We start from the raw sequence: 16,458 nt of genomic DNA, 5'->3' as shown, positions 1-16,458 counted from the left end.
CTTAGTTGTCTTTTTTTTTTTTTTTGCATGTAAGAGAAAACATACTCATTTTTTTCTAATCACCTTTTGAAAGAGCTCAAACATCACTTCCTCTATGTAACATCTTCTGCCCAAGATGAAATGATCACTGCCAATTTCCTTCTGTTCCAACTTCTAATTTAAACTATAAGCTACTTGTAAGAAGGGATGGAATTTTATTCTTCACAGCTCCAGAATAAGCAGAACTGCCCATCATTTCAAGCTTTGAGTAAATGTTTCTAAATACATAACCAAAAATGCAACTTCCAGCATATATGTGGTATGAAAGTAACTAACTATATGAATTCTTTTTGTTTTGGTACCAGGGATTGAACTCGAGACCTTGCACTTGCGAGGCAGGCAGCGGAACCACTAAGCTAAATCCCCAGCCCTAACTATATGTATTCTTAAAAGTATACAACCCATTAATCTCAACCTGGAGATTGCAATTCATGGTTTGTCAATATTTGTTTTGTCATCTGTTCACTGTCTATAGATGTGGGAGCAGACACTGAAGCTTTAAAAATTTCCTATCTTTTAGGACAAAGGACAAAAAATTTCCTATCTTTCCATTAGTTATTTTTTCTGCCAATTATGAAATAACCATCATATTCAAAACTGATGGTAGAACCGCCTGAACCTGATTATGAAAACACCAGCAGTCCTATGTGAGCAGAGCTGAGAACTCATGGTTAGCAGGAAGTCGGTGGATTGTATACTAGTGACTGAGAGGAGTTGGAGACTTGGAGCTAGAGATTCTGCCCTAAAAAAATGGACTCGTGACCTTGGGAAAGTCCATTTTAGGAATTCTGTTTTCATGAGCTCTAAAATTCAAGTTGTAATTTAATGATTTCTACATTATTCTAGTTCTTCAAAAACAACAGCTCTGTGTACAATCAGTCTCTGAGAAGTAGTAACCAATGGTTAGATATGGACTATTCTGCTTGTCGGTGTCAGACAGGAAGTACACATCAGCAATCCTGCACCCTCTAAGATGTCAGAGCTGTGGAGTGTTCCTCAGCTTAACTTACTGATGGAGAAACACCATCAGTGTGTACAGGACCCTGATTCCTCACTACTTAGTACATCAATACCTACAGTATTGTCAGAAATGACTCTGCATGAAGAAATGATACAGCGAGAACACTGCTGCAGAAATACCACAGCACTGAGAGCAACACGACTACAGTGCACATGCAGTGAGTTCAACTAGACCCCAACGTGAGTTCATAACAATAACAACCCTTCTGTTTCCCCAGGTAGCATTCTTTGCATTTCCTGAGTTGGCTATTTCAGAAGTCCTCTATTTTGTTCAAGGTCTCCATTCCACTACCTGCTTCCAGTATTTTCAGTAGCATATGTTTGTTCCCAATTTCCAGCTTTCAAGGGATGAAGAACAGATAAGGTGGATTAGATGCAGTAGGAGAGATGAATTTCCTCCACCATTTTTCTCCCTTTTCAGTTTCTCCATTACTACTGGTTCTGAGGAGCATGTACAATTTGCTTTATAAAAGTAAAATAAAAGGAAGCCTCCTTTGAGATATATATGCTCTAAAAGACATTAAGAGATATTAGAAAAAAAAAGATATTGGAAGTGGGTTATAGGTTGGAAGACTTCTGTTTAAAGCCTTTTACAGCATTCAGTTTTTAAAATCCCATGCATCTCTTACTCAAAACATTTTAAATAAAACAGTAAAAGATATAACCCTGGTATCCTATCTTGCCTTTTCTCTCTCCAAAGCGAAGACTCTTGGAAAAATTGTCCATACTACTTGACTCCACTTTCTTACAACCTCCAATTTGTTCAATTCTTTTGGCTTGTCTATCCAGGCTACAGAAACTGAGGTCATCGATGGATCTCAGAATGCTAACTTCAGTGGACTTAGTTTTTAACCCACTGTTTCATGCTATTTTGTTGACAGACTCTCCACCCTTGGCTTCCATGATTTACTCTTCTGGTTTTCTTATTATCTTTCCTGCCAGTGTCCATCTCTTTCAGAGCTCTTCCTGTCAGTGCCCTCCTGTTCCTCAGGGCTCATCATCAAGTCACCTCTGCTTCCCTGACTGGCGCAACAGCTTCTTGACACCTTAGCCATTCAGGGACTAACAGCCAAAGCAGTGCACATCCCATCCTGCGCTCTCCAGCTTCGAACCACTCCAGGTTTCCTTACTGCCCTCAAGATGAAGTCCAGAACCGTTTGGTGGATGCTGCCCACCACTCAGCCTCACCTCACTCTTTGGGGACTGGGTCTACTCACACTCTATTCCTAGAGAAGGTCAGGCTGTCTGGATCAACACCTCATCTATGGTTTTGTTCTTTAGGACTAAGTTTAAACACCAGTGCCTCAGAAATATCTACCCAGTCTGTCCAGAATAATTCAGACCCATGTGTTACAACTGCACTTAGGTCAAGTGAGATTAAATACTTGGTACAAGCACTTAGTCAATACTTTGTTCTAAGTACTCTTTACCTCACTAAAAGATCTACCCCATATCATCAGGGACCATAGCTCCATGCTCTTCAGTGCTGAGACCCCTAGTGCAGGAAAGGGTAGAGGGCCAATGAATATCTTCAGTTAATGAATAGCTAACTATGCATTCTGAAGAGTCCAATCACTATCTTTTTGCTAATTACTTCAAGAGCTATGTTTCCAATTAGAGCTCATTCTTGACTTGAAAGCGCATTTCTGACTCCGTTTTCATTCTCAAACCCAATCTCGTTCCTTTTCCCATATTCTCATATCCTGGTGAACGGTAATACGTACATCATTTTTGCCTAAGTCAGGAACCTTCATTTCCTGGATGTGGCTCCCCTACTGCAGACCTCACCTCCCTCCGACTCCAGAGCACAGGCCTGTACATTTTACAACTTTACTAAAAACAAAACAAACTCTTTCCTGGTCCCTTTAGCTCAAGCACCACCACTTCTTGCCTGTTTCTCTAGCAGCCTTCAGAACACATGGTGGTGCGTAAGGCGCCCTCCTGCCAATGGACTTTTCTCAACGCAGGGTGAAGCCTCTGAGTTCCAAGTCTGACGGTCACTGTTCAGAAGCTTTCAGCTGGCTTCGCCATGGCCTTTCCCACTCCCACTTCCTATTACTCCGCTCCTCAAGACAGATGCCACTCTGAACTGTAACACCTGTCCTTTTGGGCTCTACATGGCTTCCTCGGGGATGTTTTCTGTGACTACCCTCTACCCTATATGCATACATATATCTCCTACAGACCTTTTTTGTTTTGTAATGGGGACTGAACACAAGGCCTTCACAATGACCTACAGCCCCCACCCTTTTTAAAAGTTCTTATTTTGACATGAGGTCTCACTACATCACCCAGGCTGGCTTGAACTTTCATGTCTCCTGCCTCAGCCCCCCTAGAATGCTGGAATTACCACCATGCCCAGCCTCTTACAGATCTTGTAACGATGTTTGCCACAACACTTATTGCAATGATTATTTGTCAGTCATTCTCACTAGGCTGTGAGTTCTTCAAAATGAGAAACTGATTCTTATTACTCTTTATATTCCCAGTGACTAATGAAATATCTGACACACAGAAGAAACTCAAACATCTGTTAAATGTGTTTTTGAGGAAAAGAAACAGGAGTGCTTCCTAAGCACGAAGGTAGGAAGGTCAGGTCTAGTAGTTATAGCAGAGATTGGGGAAATGAATCAAGACAGCTCAGCTCGTTAACTACTAACTAAGGTAGAAAGTTGCATGAGATGTTGAAGGAACAGAATATAAACTGTTTGTTTTTAAGCTATGTTTCCAACAGAACAGTGCCTGGCTTCATGGGAGGTGCTCAGTAAATCTTGCCTAAATGAAAGGAACCTAAGTATTTGTCTCCGACAGGCAGACAACAGAGAACCATTAAAAGGTCTAGCAAGGCCCCAGTGCAATCAGAGCTGGGTTTAAGAAACAACTATAATGGCACTGTGGAATACGGTACTAAGACTGTATTTTATGAACTAACCCGAAAAGACCACATAGGAAAAAGGACAGGGCTGTAAGCTCTTTCACCTATCCTGAATATACGAAAGAAAAAGAAGGAAATGTGTTGAAATAAAACTGGCTTGGCTGGGCATGCTGCACGCCTGTAATCCTAGCACTCGAAAGGCTGAGGCAGGAGATTGCTGTGAGTTTGAGGCCAGTCTGGACTACATAGTGAGACCCTGTCTTAAAAAACAAAATGAAACGAACAAGTAATAATGGCTTATAGATTTAATATTTGTGCTAGGTAGAAGAAGAAATAGGGTATTGAGGACATACGTGAGCAGTTACTTATTTCAAATCAACAAAGTTTAAAAAGCTGGGTGTGGTGGTGCACATCTGTAATCCCAGCACTTAGGAGGTTGAGGCAGGAGGATTGCTCCAAGTTGGAGGCCAGCCTGGACTACATAGTGAGTTCAAAGCCAGCCTGAACTATATAGCAAGGCTCTGTCTCAAGAGACCAAAAAAGAAGAAGAAACCTTAGCAAGACTAAGGAGACACTAAACAACAACAATCTATTGAAAACTGAACTGGAACACTGATTCTGTACAAGAATGAATCCTGGTAGCACCTTTACTGTAAACCAACCTTAAAGACAAAAGTGTGATACAGATAACACAACCCAACCATCTATTAGATGTACAGAGTAAGAATGAATTAAAGTAGAAATTAAGGCTGGGAACTTGGAAGTACTGTGATTATGCTAATGAAGAAAGGGATATTATTAGCACAGGATGCAGGTTTGAAGGGGAAGAATGGGTGCTGCTTTGAATGCTGAACTTGGTACCTATGGGGAATCCAGCTTGAAATGAAGCCCAGAAAGAGGTCAGGGCCTCAGAGAAGCTTTGTAAGTCACGAGCCACACAGGTTTAAGTAGAAACCACTGGGAAAGAGGCCACCTAGAGAGCAATTATCAGAGGAGAGCAGAGGGCACCTTGGACATTACCGACAGGGGAGTCTGGGCTAAGAGACAGAGCGGGAGGAGATCCCTAAAGCACATTGAAAAAAACTCTGAAAAAGAAGCGGGGAATAGAGATATTGATGATGACAGTAACCTGAGATACAGGATAATTATCAGGGTCAGTCTCTGTTGTAAGTACTTGATATTAACCTGTTTAATGTTAGTTATGCCCTATGACAGTGCTGGCAAACCTATGGCATGCATGCTGCAGTGGGCTGTTTGTTATCACTGAAAGCTCTAACAGGTTTGCCATCACTGTGCTATGAGATGCATTCTATAACAATCATTTCACAGATGAGGAAACTGAACAACAGGTTCAGCAGCTTGCTAGAAGTCACACAGCAAGTCAGAATTTTAACCTAGGCATTACCTCCACAGGGAAGAACTTCAGAGGAGAAAAGGTGGCCAACAGTGTTAAATGTGGCAAAGTAGTATAGTAAAATTTGAGATCTTCAAACTTGGCAATTAGAAAGTCAGTTCTAGCTGATACCTCCAATCCCAGCACTCTGGGAGGGTGAGGCTGCAGATTCAAAAGTTGAAGCCCAGCTTGGGCAGCTTAGTGACTTAGTGAGACTCCATCTCAAAATAGAAAAATTTTAAAAAGGGCTGAAAAACAAAAGCCTCTGTGTTCAATCTACAATAGGGGGGAGATCACTTATAAGGGCACAAATCAGAAAAAAATGGAAAATGTATTAAAAATTAATGGAAAGTGAATTGACAACCCCCAAGATGGAAGAAAAATTTTGTAATTCAATAAAAAGACTACTCAATTTTTAAAAAGGATCTAAATAGTTTTCCAAAGATATACAAATGGCCAGTAAGAACATGATGAAAAGATGCTCAGAGTCATTAACTAGAGAAATGCAAATCAAAGCTACAATGAGATGCACTTCAGTAGGATAGCTATAATAAAAAATTCAGATAACAATAACACAGGCCAGGACATGGAGAAACAAACTCTCACATACCACTGGAGGAAAAGTAAAACCTCAAAGAGCTCTGGAAAAGTTAAACATAGAAATACCGTATCAAATGAAGCAGGAGAAATGAAAACTTATGCCCATACAGAAGTTTACATATGAAATTTTATAGCAGGATTATTTATAATAGCCCCCAAATGGAAACCACCCAAATGTCCTTCAAGTGATGAACGGTATGTAATATATCCATACAATCAACTATTTTTTGCCAATTTAAAAAATGATGTACTGACACATGCTACAACACATACAAGCCTTAAAAACATGGTAACTGAGAAAAGCTGATCTGACAGGCCCACATACTGTATGGTTTTTATATAAAAGGTCTAAAAAGGCAAATTAATAGGTGCAGAAAGCAGATTTAGTGGTTGTCCAGGGCTCAGTGTGGAAGGCCATCTGAGGAGATCTGGGAAGTGACTGTGAAGGGGTTTGGTATTTTCTAGGATAATGAATAATATTCTAAAACTGACCCTAAGTACACATAAAGATTTGAGTTGTACACTTTAAGCAAGTGAGTAATACAACAGCATGTGAATTATGTCTCAGTAAAGCTGTTATAAAATCAAGTGACACTGAAGGAAAATACAGTACAAGAAATACATGAGTGGAGGCGAGGTCAAAGGAAGATTTCTGAAGGTTGCAGAGCTATGAATGTGTTTACTGACTTAAGACAAATCAGTAAACACAGAGCTTGATATAAAAAAGACACCACAGATTAGGCAAAGTTCTACGAGGACGGACAGAAAAAAAACAAAAATGATGACATCATTGAAAAAAAGGAAGAATAAAAATACAGATAATTGGTAGTAAAGGTGCAGATAGACTGTTGGTAAAGAGTTCATACTTGAAGGATCTTTTCATTGATATTTAAGAGGTCTTCAACTGTGAGTAATAAGGGCTAAAGAAAGAAGTCCATGATAGTAACAAAAATTAGAAAAACTGCTGACATGAATGAGAAAAATCAAAAGATAAAACATCTTGTCAAGTAAAATTGAGCAATATGAGAACGGAAGTATGTTTTAATGGAGCCAACATGCACAATTATATGATATTCTCAGCCAGGTTTATCAGTCCAGAGTTTGTAAACTGAGATGGTAGATGACCGGTCTATCACACTTGTTGAAGAATGCACAGTGTAGGTGAAAATGCTTGATCATAAGATCCCACTGAGAAGGGAAGGTAATGATACCAAAGGAAGGAAGACGGACATTTCAAAGAACTGGATTTAGGGACTGATTCAACAAAGATGAAGATGGAAAGCAAAGAATTAAAGCAGGAGTCCTGGCTGGGGATATGGCTCAGTGATGCCATGCCTGCCTGTCAAGTGCAAGGTCCTGAGTTCAATCTCTGGTATGGCAAAAAAGTAAAGCAGGAGTCCTGACTCATTTATCTGAAAGAATGATTAATGACCAAAATACAATTCTTCAGAGGAAGGATAAAGATAAATGAATTACTCAAAAATATAAACTTTTTTTGAGACAGGGTCTCGCTATGTAGTTCAGGCTGGCTTTGAACTATGTAGCCCAGGCTGGCCTCGAACTCTTGGTGATCCTCCTGCCTCAGCCTCCCAAGTGCTAGGATTACAGGCGTGCACCACCATGCCCGGCTAAAAATATAAGGTTTAGATCAAAACAGTTTCTCAGGACAATTCATTTTTAAGAGTAATAAAGAGAAGCCCGGAGAATTTAAATGAGTTTAGTGATAAGGCACTAAACAAAGACCAGAAATGACTCTGAAACACAGGCTGTTCAATTATACCACAGACACTCATAATATCTGGGGTTTGACATGATGGCAGGAAATACAGATAACATTTCTTGAGATTCAGTAACACTAGCATGGTTCAAACTCTAGGTCCATTTCAGGTGACAGTAGGGAAACAGGATTCAGGAACAAAATGAATGACAGAGGAAGCCAATCTGAGCTCAAACATTTGCCCCGGTAATCCATACGGAAATAATCAAGATGTAGAATGATAAAACCACTTTAAAATATTCTAATCCAAGAATGCTTTATGCTTCAAAATGTTATATGGCAATGTAGATGGTAGGACATATAAATTTACCATGGTTTTGAATTTTAAACATTAAGAAGATCTTTGCTTATTGTTAAGGTTCTTTTTATGTTACAGAAATATGAAATACTAAAGTGTGAGTAAGTCTCTTTTAAGGGGCTAGATATTTGCCTTACCTTTACTACCTTGTAGTCACACAAGTATTCCACCTCATAATTGTTTAGATTCCTTTTGGTGATTCCAATCGATTTACATGTGAGCTTTTCTTTTCTACATATTTCCTGAAGAGTATCAAGTGAAACTAGGCAAGGCACACACCAAGCTACAATAAGAAAATAGAATTCTTTACTAATGAAATAGCTATTCAATTAAAACAAAAAAGAAACTTAAACCTCTATATCCCCAACCCCTCCACTGGCAATTTTATCGTCTAAAAGTCCATATGGCAAGAGACCAACTGTATGTTTAAGAAAAATTAAGCATTAAGTAACTATTTTGGTCAATTGATTTTCTTGAATTTTCTCTAGATTTCTACCCTACCATGTTTAACTGACATCAGTTAATTTCTACTAAGCCAGCTAAGCAAAATATTTCATGTCTATAACCCTTCTGAAGATTACACATAGATGCACAGATCAGCAGTGGTAATGGTCTTGATTTTTCCATTACTCTATATCCCACATAGAACATAACTGCTGTTTTAATACAACAGATCTCTAGGATATACTAGATATATTTTAAAACAATCATAATTTGCAAAAGGTAACTTTTTCATTCTTTTAAATGAAGTGAGAACTATAATCTAACTAAAATACAGTTCTATAATCACAAACTCCTATACCCTACTTTTCCCACTTCGCAATGTTGCATGAAATTTTAACTCATTATTTTGTCCGTGGTGTAATATATTATCAAGATGAATATATCCAAGAATAATTATTTTGAAACGAAGATTATAAAGGGCCAGGGATTTAGCTCAGTGGTTTCGCCACCTGCTACGCGAGCGCAAGGACCCGAGTTCGATCCCCATTACCAGAAAATAAATAAATAAATAAATAAAACGAAGATTATAATTATTTTTGTACTACTCATTTCCTGTATGGTTTTTAAGGCTAAGAGTCGCAGAGTATTCAAGTTATTCATATACCACATTGGAGTATCAGCAAACTCAATCTTATAGAAGGCAGAGGCTAACTGGATTGCAAATTTTACCCTCAAATTTCTGTAAACTGTATGCTACCACAATGAATTTAAAATGCAATTACACAAACTCATGTTTAGAGAAGTGTAAAGTTGGTTTTATGGCTAGTGTCATGGAAAGTACCAGATCGAGAGTCTTTCCCCCTATCCCTTTGGTGGGCGACCTAACCATGTGAGTCCAGTGAGGTCTCAATTTTTCTGGGGGTCAGGTTCACTAAAAAAATTGAGTGTTGGGGAAAACTATGGTTAGCAAACAAAATTTATCAGTAACTCGAGCTCTACTTGGTAGCTCTCCAATGTATGGCAATAACCTCTTGCATTTTGAGGTAATTTCCAAGGAACGGGGAATGGAGCTGCTGTAACTTCACTAGTGGATGCCTTCCTCACACTCCCTAGATCACACAGGGGCCTGCCTCATTGTTAGAAGGCATCAAGCACAATTTCCACTACTCTACTCGCTGCAAGCGACTCAAGAAGTTATTTTCCCCAAGAATTTTTGCACCGCTTTGGGGTGGTAGTTTGGGGGAGAGAACAGATCTCGTAAATCTATCTAAAAATCTCAAAGATGTTTTGTGTAAAGTGAATCTTTTTACACCAATCACCCAAATGTGTTTGATGTTTCTAAAAATTTATACCTAAAGATCAAAAAAAAATTGCAAACACTTGGTTAACAAAAGTCGACGGCCTATAATGAAAACGATTTCGCTGGCCAGAGTAAGCACAGCCTCACTGCCGTTAACACCACTTCGGGGGGTCGCCCCGCCGCTTCCAAGGAAGCGGGGTTCAGGATCACGAGGTCACAGCGCGCACGGACAGGAGGGAGGCGAAGACACCTTGGCTTCCGGGACGCCCGCTCAGCCCGGCTTCCGAACGGGGCGCGGGACCCACGCCACACGCGCGCGCCCGGCGTCCATGGGCTGACTGCAAGTTCGCGGCGGCGGAGAGCTGCGGAAGGAGGCCAGGTCCCTGGCGCCCACTCCCCCGCCCGCCCCCGGAGGCCTGCAGCCCCGCGCGGCCCCACTCCCGGGAAGGGCCGGCGGCACTCCAGGCGGGGACGCGGGCCGAGCGGGGGACGGCCACGAAGCCGGAGCCCACGCGGGCGTGGGGCGTGCGGAGCGGGAACCGGGGGCGGGGCCGGGCGCCCGCCGCGCACGGTCGGGGCAGCCTGTACGGGGCGGCGAAGGCGGCGGCGGGCAACGTCCCGCCACGTCGCCGCGGGGCGACCCGGGCCCCGGCGCAGGCCTGGGGTCAGGGCGGGGGTCGCACTCCAGCCTCACCTCCTCCGGCCTGGGCCCCGGCCACCGCCATCTTGGGGAGGTTTCATTCAAACTGGCGCGGTCTGACGAGGCCGCTCAGCTGGCCCGACGCCCCGCCCCGCTCCGCTCGGCCAGCGCGCGACTGTGGCCCGGCTGCGGACTGGAGCCCGCGACGCACGCTGACGTCACGAGGGCCGACCCCAGCGCGACGCCCAGTGCGCCTGCGTCTGCGCCTGCGCCTGCCGGGGAGGGGCGGGCCGTAGTGGGCGTGGCCTGGCGCGCCCCGCCCCTCGCCGGCCGGGTTTCTGCAGCCGCCGGGAAGGACCGGCGTGGGCTGAGCGGGGTCCTCGGACGCCAGGGCCACGTGTCCAGGTCCCTGCGGCGCAGTGCCGCGCGGGGAGCAGAGGAGAGGTTGAGTGGCCCACTCGCGGAAAGGGATGAGCTGGCGTGGAGCATGGTCCGGGCGGTGGGCGCCGGGGAGAGAGCACCCGGCCGTGGCACTGCGGCTGCTCTGGGAAGGCCGGCTCCGTGCCGTTGGGACTGCGCGGGCTGAGCCGCCCGAGCCGCGGGGTCTGGCCACTCCTGGCTCTGCTGTGCTTGGGAGGCGGGGCTGCGGGGCCCGCTCCTCTGGCGGCACCCCGCGGTCCATCTGCCCCTCACAGCGCTTCGCAGCGACTGTACTAGTCCGAAGCAGAAAACTTAGAAGAGAGACCGCGAAAACCTGCGGACGGGCGTCTCAACACCAAGGACTTTTAAAAGATTCATGTGAAAATTAAGCATGATGTGTAGCTTGAAATCCCGGAGCAGTGGACCGTGAAAGACCCTGATTAATTACTCGACTCCGTTATGAAATGCTGGCTAGCCATCTGAAGAGGGGCCGACGAAGTCTTTGGTATCATGGGGAAGGAAGTGTTTTAATATGTGAAGCAAAAAATCCTAAAATAGTTTTAACTTTGTACAAAAATATGTAGCGGAAGACAATGAAATACAAAACGTGGAGGATTTACTTACCAATTTTATATATTTAGCCGTCTTCTGTAAGGAGCATGTGTGGTTTCTCCAGCCTGTCACATGCAGGATGCTCTTCGATTTACGTGGGATCCATCCCAACAGATCCACCATAAATTGAAAAGATGCTAAATAAAAAGCCATTTAGGGGCTGGGAGTATGGTCGTGGTAGGATGCTTGCTTAGCACATTTGAAGCACTGGGTTCAGTCCCTAGCACCACAAAAAGAAAGCACTCAGGAGGCTGGCAGGACTACCGAGAATCCAAGACCCACCTGGGCTGTGTAAAGTGAGACCCTGTCACTAAAATTTTAAAAAGGAATTTACTACACCTCAATTGCCAAACTCAGTAGCAGCACAGTATACTGCAGCCCACTGCAGAGCCCTGGTGCTTTACCCTCCTCATCGTGTGGCTAACTGGGCACGGCTTCCTGCTGCCGCCCAGAATTTTAAGTATTATACATAAATCCCTAGTCCCGGAAAAGACCAAAATTCGAAACACAGAGTATAGTTTTTTCTGAAAGCACACTGCTTTCACACCATCGTGAGAACTCCCAAGTGCAACTCCACTAGCAAGTCCTGTCCGCGAGTGTCCAGAGCACACACCTCCCTCCACCCTGATGTGGTCGCTGCAGAGCTGGCCACCATTCCTTAACTGGAGTCCTGACAGCCTACTACTGCTCCACTCCCAGTATACTCCAGTGACCTGAAAACACAAAGTGGAGCCAGGTGTGGTCCACACTGTAATCCCAGCTCCCTGGCCGGTGAGGCAGGGGAATTGTTAAGTCTGGCCCAGCCTGGGTAACTGAGCAAGACCCTGTCCCCAAATAAAAAGTAAAGGGCTGTGGATGAAGCTCAGTGTGAAGGCCCTAGGTTCCATCCTCAATGCTGGGGTGGGGAGGGGACACCAAGACTTCTGTCTCACTTTTCTCTCATTGCTGAGACAAAATACCCGACACCCAGAGTTAAAGGGGGGGAAACGGTTCATTTAGCTCACAGTCTGTAGATAAGATTTCAGTCCATAATCAGCGGGCTCCAAGGCAGAGTGGTACACGGTAGAGCGGCATCAGAGAAGAAACAGCTCATGGGTCCCACAGGGTGGCAAAAGCAACAGGGGAAGCCTTTCTGCCCCTTTTATCTTACCCAGACACTTACGGCAGGCAGCGCTCACACCCTTAACCCTAGTGCCCGCGGGCCGAGCACTGCACCATGAATCAGTCACACACTCTGGATTCAGGCACCTCTGAGAAGCCACCTGTGACTGCATGAGGCTTCGGAGGACACACACAGTAACAACTTGCCATGTTGCTATGGCTGTCCCAGAACTCGGGTTCAACCAATCCTCCTGCCACAGCCTCCCAAGGATCTCGACCTATGGGCAAGCACCATGATGCCTGGCCTAAATAATTTTTAAGTGTAAAGGGTCCCGAGACTAAAACACTTGAATGTCTTGATGAATCCTGGGTGTAAATCCTGGGAGAAGGAAACCAACAGCCATTGATAGATATATAGCAGTGCCAAGGGAAGCAGGCAAAGTTATGCACACGTCCCAGTTTTTCTTTTATAAAACCACTGAAATGGGCCAGGGATTTAGCTCAGTGGTTTCGCCGCCTGCTGCACAAGTGCAAGGACCTGAGTTCGATCCCCAGTACCAAAAAGAAAACCAAAAAAAACAAACCACTAAAAACTTGGTTTCTGGAAACCACAGAATGTCTCCTGCTCCAATTGCATGAATGGTTTCTGAATTGTACAGAACAAACACTAGATTTTTTTAAAACTGGGAATTTAAATGAAATAAAGCATGTCACATGCTTAGAAGACTGAGCAGTCAAGAACAGTTTAAAATTAGGTACAATTATTTGTTCAACATTGACCATGTATTTACTGTGAGACATTGGGTAATTTAACTTCTTCAAAAGTTTCATGTGAACAAATAATATATGTGGTGTTTCTCTCTGCATATTACAACCATTTGTGGAAATGTAGTGGGAAAAAACCTTTCTTTTATGGTACTGGGGATTGAACCCAGGCCTCCAGCATGCTAGACAAGCTCCCTACTACTGAGCTACACTCTCAGTTCTTTTTTATTTTTTGAATCTTGTTAAATTGCCCAGGCGGGCCTTGAACTTGCAATCCAGCTGCCTCAGCCTTCCCAGTAACCAAGGCTACAAGTGTGTATCACTATGCCTGATTAAGATCAAAACTTTAAAATGAGAAAGTGAATTGAAAAGCATTTATTGTGTATAAATGTTCCAGTGGTTACTGATTTCATGTTAGATATCCTTACATTTCCCCACGAACTTGTTTTCTGCTCCAATAATTGTTTTTTAATTTTTAACAATTTTTGTCCAGTACAGTGGCACACACCTATAATCCCAAAACTCTGGGAGGCTGAGGTAGGAAGACTGCAAGTTTGAGCTTAGCCCAGGCAGTTTAGTGACTCAGTGAGACACTGTCTCAAAATAAAAGGGCCGGAGATGTAGCTCAATTTGAAGGCCCTACACATATAAAAGCTACCAGTTTGTAATGAAATGTTTATTTTGTGGCTTCCCGTTATAGACCGGACTGAACATTTGTCCCCACCCCATTCATACCCTGAAATCCAACCAAGCTCCAATGTAGTAGGCATTGGGAAGCAAGGGCTCTGATGTAATCAGGCTGTCAGAATGGAGTCCTCGAGAATGGGGTCAGCACCTTCTGAGAGTGACACTGTGCCCTGTGTCTTCCATGATCCAGTTTGCTGCTCAGAAGGGAGCCCCACAACCCTGCCAACACCCTCATGTCAGACCTCCAGACTTGAAAGCAAGGAGTAACTTCTGGCTGTTTATAAGCCACCCTCCGGTGGCTCTAAGGAAGCTCCTGCCCAAGGTGTTCACATTGTATTTAGGTATTTCTTCCAGGTTATATTCGGACAGTGTCACTCACGTACCTAGGCAAAACTGTAACTTGGTATAAGCTTTTGTTGGTGAAATGTACATATGTTCAGGTGTGCATGTACTGTACTGAGCACTGAAGCCAGGGCCTGCGTACTGCCCTACTCCCAGCCCTTTACAGCTTCTTAGGAATTCTGAGACAAGGTCTTGCAGACACCAAGCTGCCTAGGCTGGGCTGGAACTTGGGACCTCCTCAGTCTGCCAGTCTGAGGACTATTAAAATTGGAAGCTACAGAAGTATAAAAATTTTAAAAACACCACGTATACTTTCCTTCAGTCAACTCAATTCTTAACTGCTTCATGACCAAAAATCTTATTTTCCACTAACAGTTGAATTTTACATGAAAAACAAAACCAAACCACTGCAACACTTACCAATATATTGTAGTTTAATTGAAACATGACTTACATAGTTCACTGAAAAGGTATCTCAGGGGCCGGGGATTTAGCTCAGTGGTTCCGCTGCCTGCCTTGCAACTGCAAGGACCTGAGTTCGATCCCCGGTACCAAAAAAAAAAAAAAAAAAAGAAAGAAAGAAAAGGTATCTCAGTATCGACACCACTTATGCATAACACCAAATACGCTGATGCTCGAGTTCTGAAATTCCTGGTTCATCTGAAACACTAAGATGCAACCTCAATAGTAATTACTTCACATTTTCCAGTCTCTTGGTCTGTGCACATCACATGTAAAGATCCATCTCTAAACAAACAAAAAATAAGTAATAGCTCATAACTCATTTTGTAAAAACAGTTAAGTCACTATGAAGTTACTTTAGGACACTGAATAAGCAAGAGCAAATTTCAATTTTTTAAAGAAAACTATTAAGACACTGAATAAAAAATTTTAAAAAAGATAATGAATAAAGACAATTTCAGTGTCCTTAAATTTAGTATATGTTTCTTTAGGGCGTTCTTAAAAATCTCCTCCTACATCACTGAGACAACAGTTTATTCTTTGGCAATCCAAGGTGACAAATATCTTAACACTTTACATACAAGCTCAAGATAAACTGTACTATTTTCAAGCTCAGGTCAAAGTGGGTTAAATCAGTTCTGACGAATTTAATATTCTTGCTAAGTTGTCCCTAATATTAATTTGGAAAGGATTTACTTGTAATATCCAGAGTTATGGATGCTAACAGCTGAACTTAATCATTTATTTCTCAGTTTTTTTCTGCAGCAATACTGAAATATCCTAGGCTGGGCATGGTGGTGTACGCCTGTAATCTCAGCATTCAGGAGGTTGAGGCAGGAGGATCCCCATGAGTTCAGGCCAGCCTCAGCTACATAGTGAATTCAAGGCCAGCCTGAACTACACAGTGAGACCCTCTCTCAAAAAGCAAAAGCAAACCAAAAAAAACCCCAACCAAACAAAAAGAAATATCCTTTCACAAGATAGAGTATCAATGATATAAACCTTAGAAAATTGATATTGAAAATTAAAAATTGATAAAAATTACATCTCAAATTAGCATGCACCAGGTTTTTAGGTTGACTATATACAAAATAGAGTCCATAAAATAGTCATAATGTAAATGATGAAATATGCTTCCTCATAAAATTAAGTTTTCAGGGGGAAAAAATGTGACTCACTGATAAAATCTTTGTCAGTTTTTAATAAGTAATTTGTCTAGAATAAAATAGTAAAAATTAAGCTCAAAAAGGGGTTCATTTCAAAGTGAGTTTTCTTAGTATTAAAAGCAGATTTATTTTTGGTACCTTTTCATAGTGAGAACAGCTAATATATCACGTAATCCATTTTCTTTTTTATCTAAATCCTGGAGTACAACCTGTTTATGCAAAAACAATATGAAAATGATTCAGTACTTTGACATATTAATGATCTGAGGCATTAATTATTGTGAAGGTCCGACATCTACACAGAATTCAGAGAACAGGAGTTAGGCTCGTCAAGTAGAAATGTTTCCTCCAGATGAAGGACATGTAAGAAAACATGTATTTGTCTTTCATGCCATGTTCCAGATAAAAATAACTTTTATTATTTATTATTAGGAAGTATTATTTATCTCAGAAAATAAAGACTATTTTTCTTTTTGGCGATTAAGCTATTATCACTAACATGTAAATCATACTTTGG

General features: G+C 42.6%; 2 protein-coding genes across 6 annotated transcripts in view; both read right to left on the bottom strand.

Annotated features, from left to right (window-relative positions):
- Suv39h2 (SUV39H2 histone lysine methyltransferase) overlaps window positions 1–10,601 on the bottom strand; it is a 30,022-nt gene extending 19,421 nt beyond the window's left edge. The window contains exons 1-2 of one of the 4 annotated variants that reach the window (XM_004921160.3): window positions 10,441–10,595; window positions 8,140–8,285 (exon numbers count right to left, since the gene is read on the bottom strand). In XM_004921160.3, the coding sequence (XP_004921217.2) occupies window positions 8,140–8,285; window positions 10,441–10,471 (177 nt within the window). In that variant the 5' untranslated portion in view covers window positions 10,472–10,595. Of the gene's footprint in view, window positions 1–8,139; window positions 8,286–10,440 lie in introns of all 4 variants that reach the window. The other 3 variants (XM_087207058.1, XM_087207060.1, XM_087207059.1) reach the window with 3 other exon arrangements.
- A 4,128-nt stretch (window positions 10,602–14,729) lies between these two features.
- Window positions 14,730–16,458, bottom strand: part of Hspa14 (heat shock protein family A (Hsp70) member 14) — a 37,753-nt gene continuing 36,024 nt past the window's right edge. The window contains exons 13-14 of one of the 2 annotated variants that reach the window (XM_004861766.4): window positions 16,080–16,150; window positions 14,730–15,060 (exon numbers count right to left, since the gene is read on the bottom strand). In XM_004861766.4, coding sequence (XP_004861823.1) covers window positions 14,982–15,060; window positions 16,080–16,150 — 150 coding nt within the window. In that variant the 3' untranslated portion in view covers window positions 14,730–14,981. The remainder of the gene's footprint in view (window positions 15,061–16,079; window positions 16,151–16,458) is intronic. The other variant, XM_087207057.1, reaches the window with a different exon arrangement.

Source organism: Heterocephalus glaber, unplaced genomic scaffold (genome assembly GCF_053883595.1).
Source record: "Heterocephalus glaber isolate CG9 unplaced genomic scaffold, H.glaber_assembly_v1.0 deba00000738, whole genome shotgun sequence".
NCBI lineage: Eukaryota > Metazoa > Chordata > Mammalia > Rodentia > Bathyergidae > Heterocephalus > Heterocephalus glaber.
This window is presented reverse-complemented; position numbering and strand designations above follow the sequence as displayed.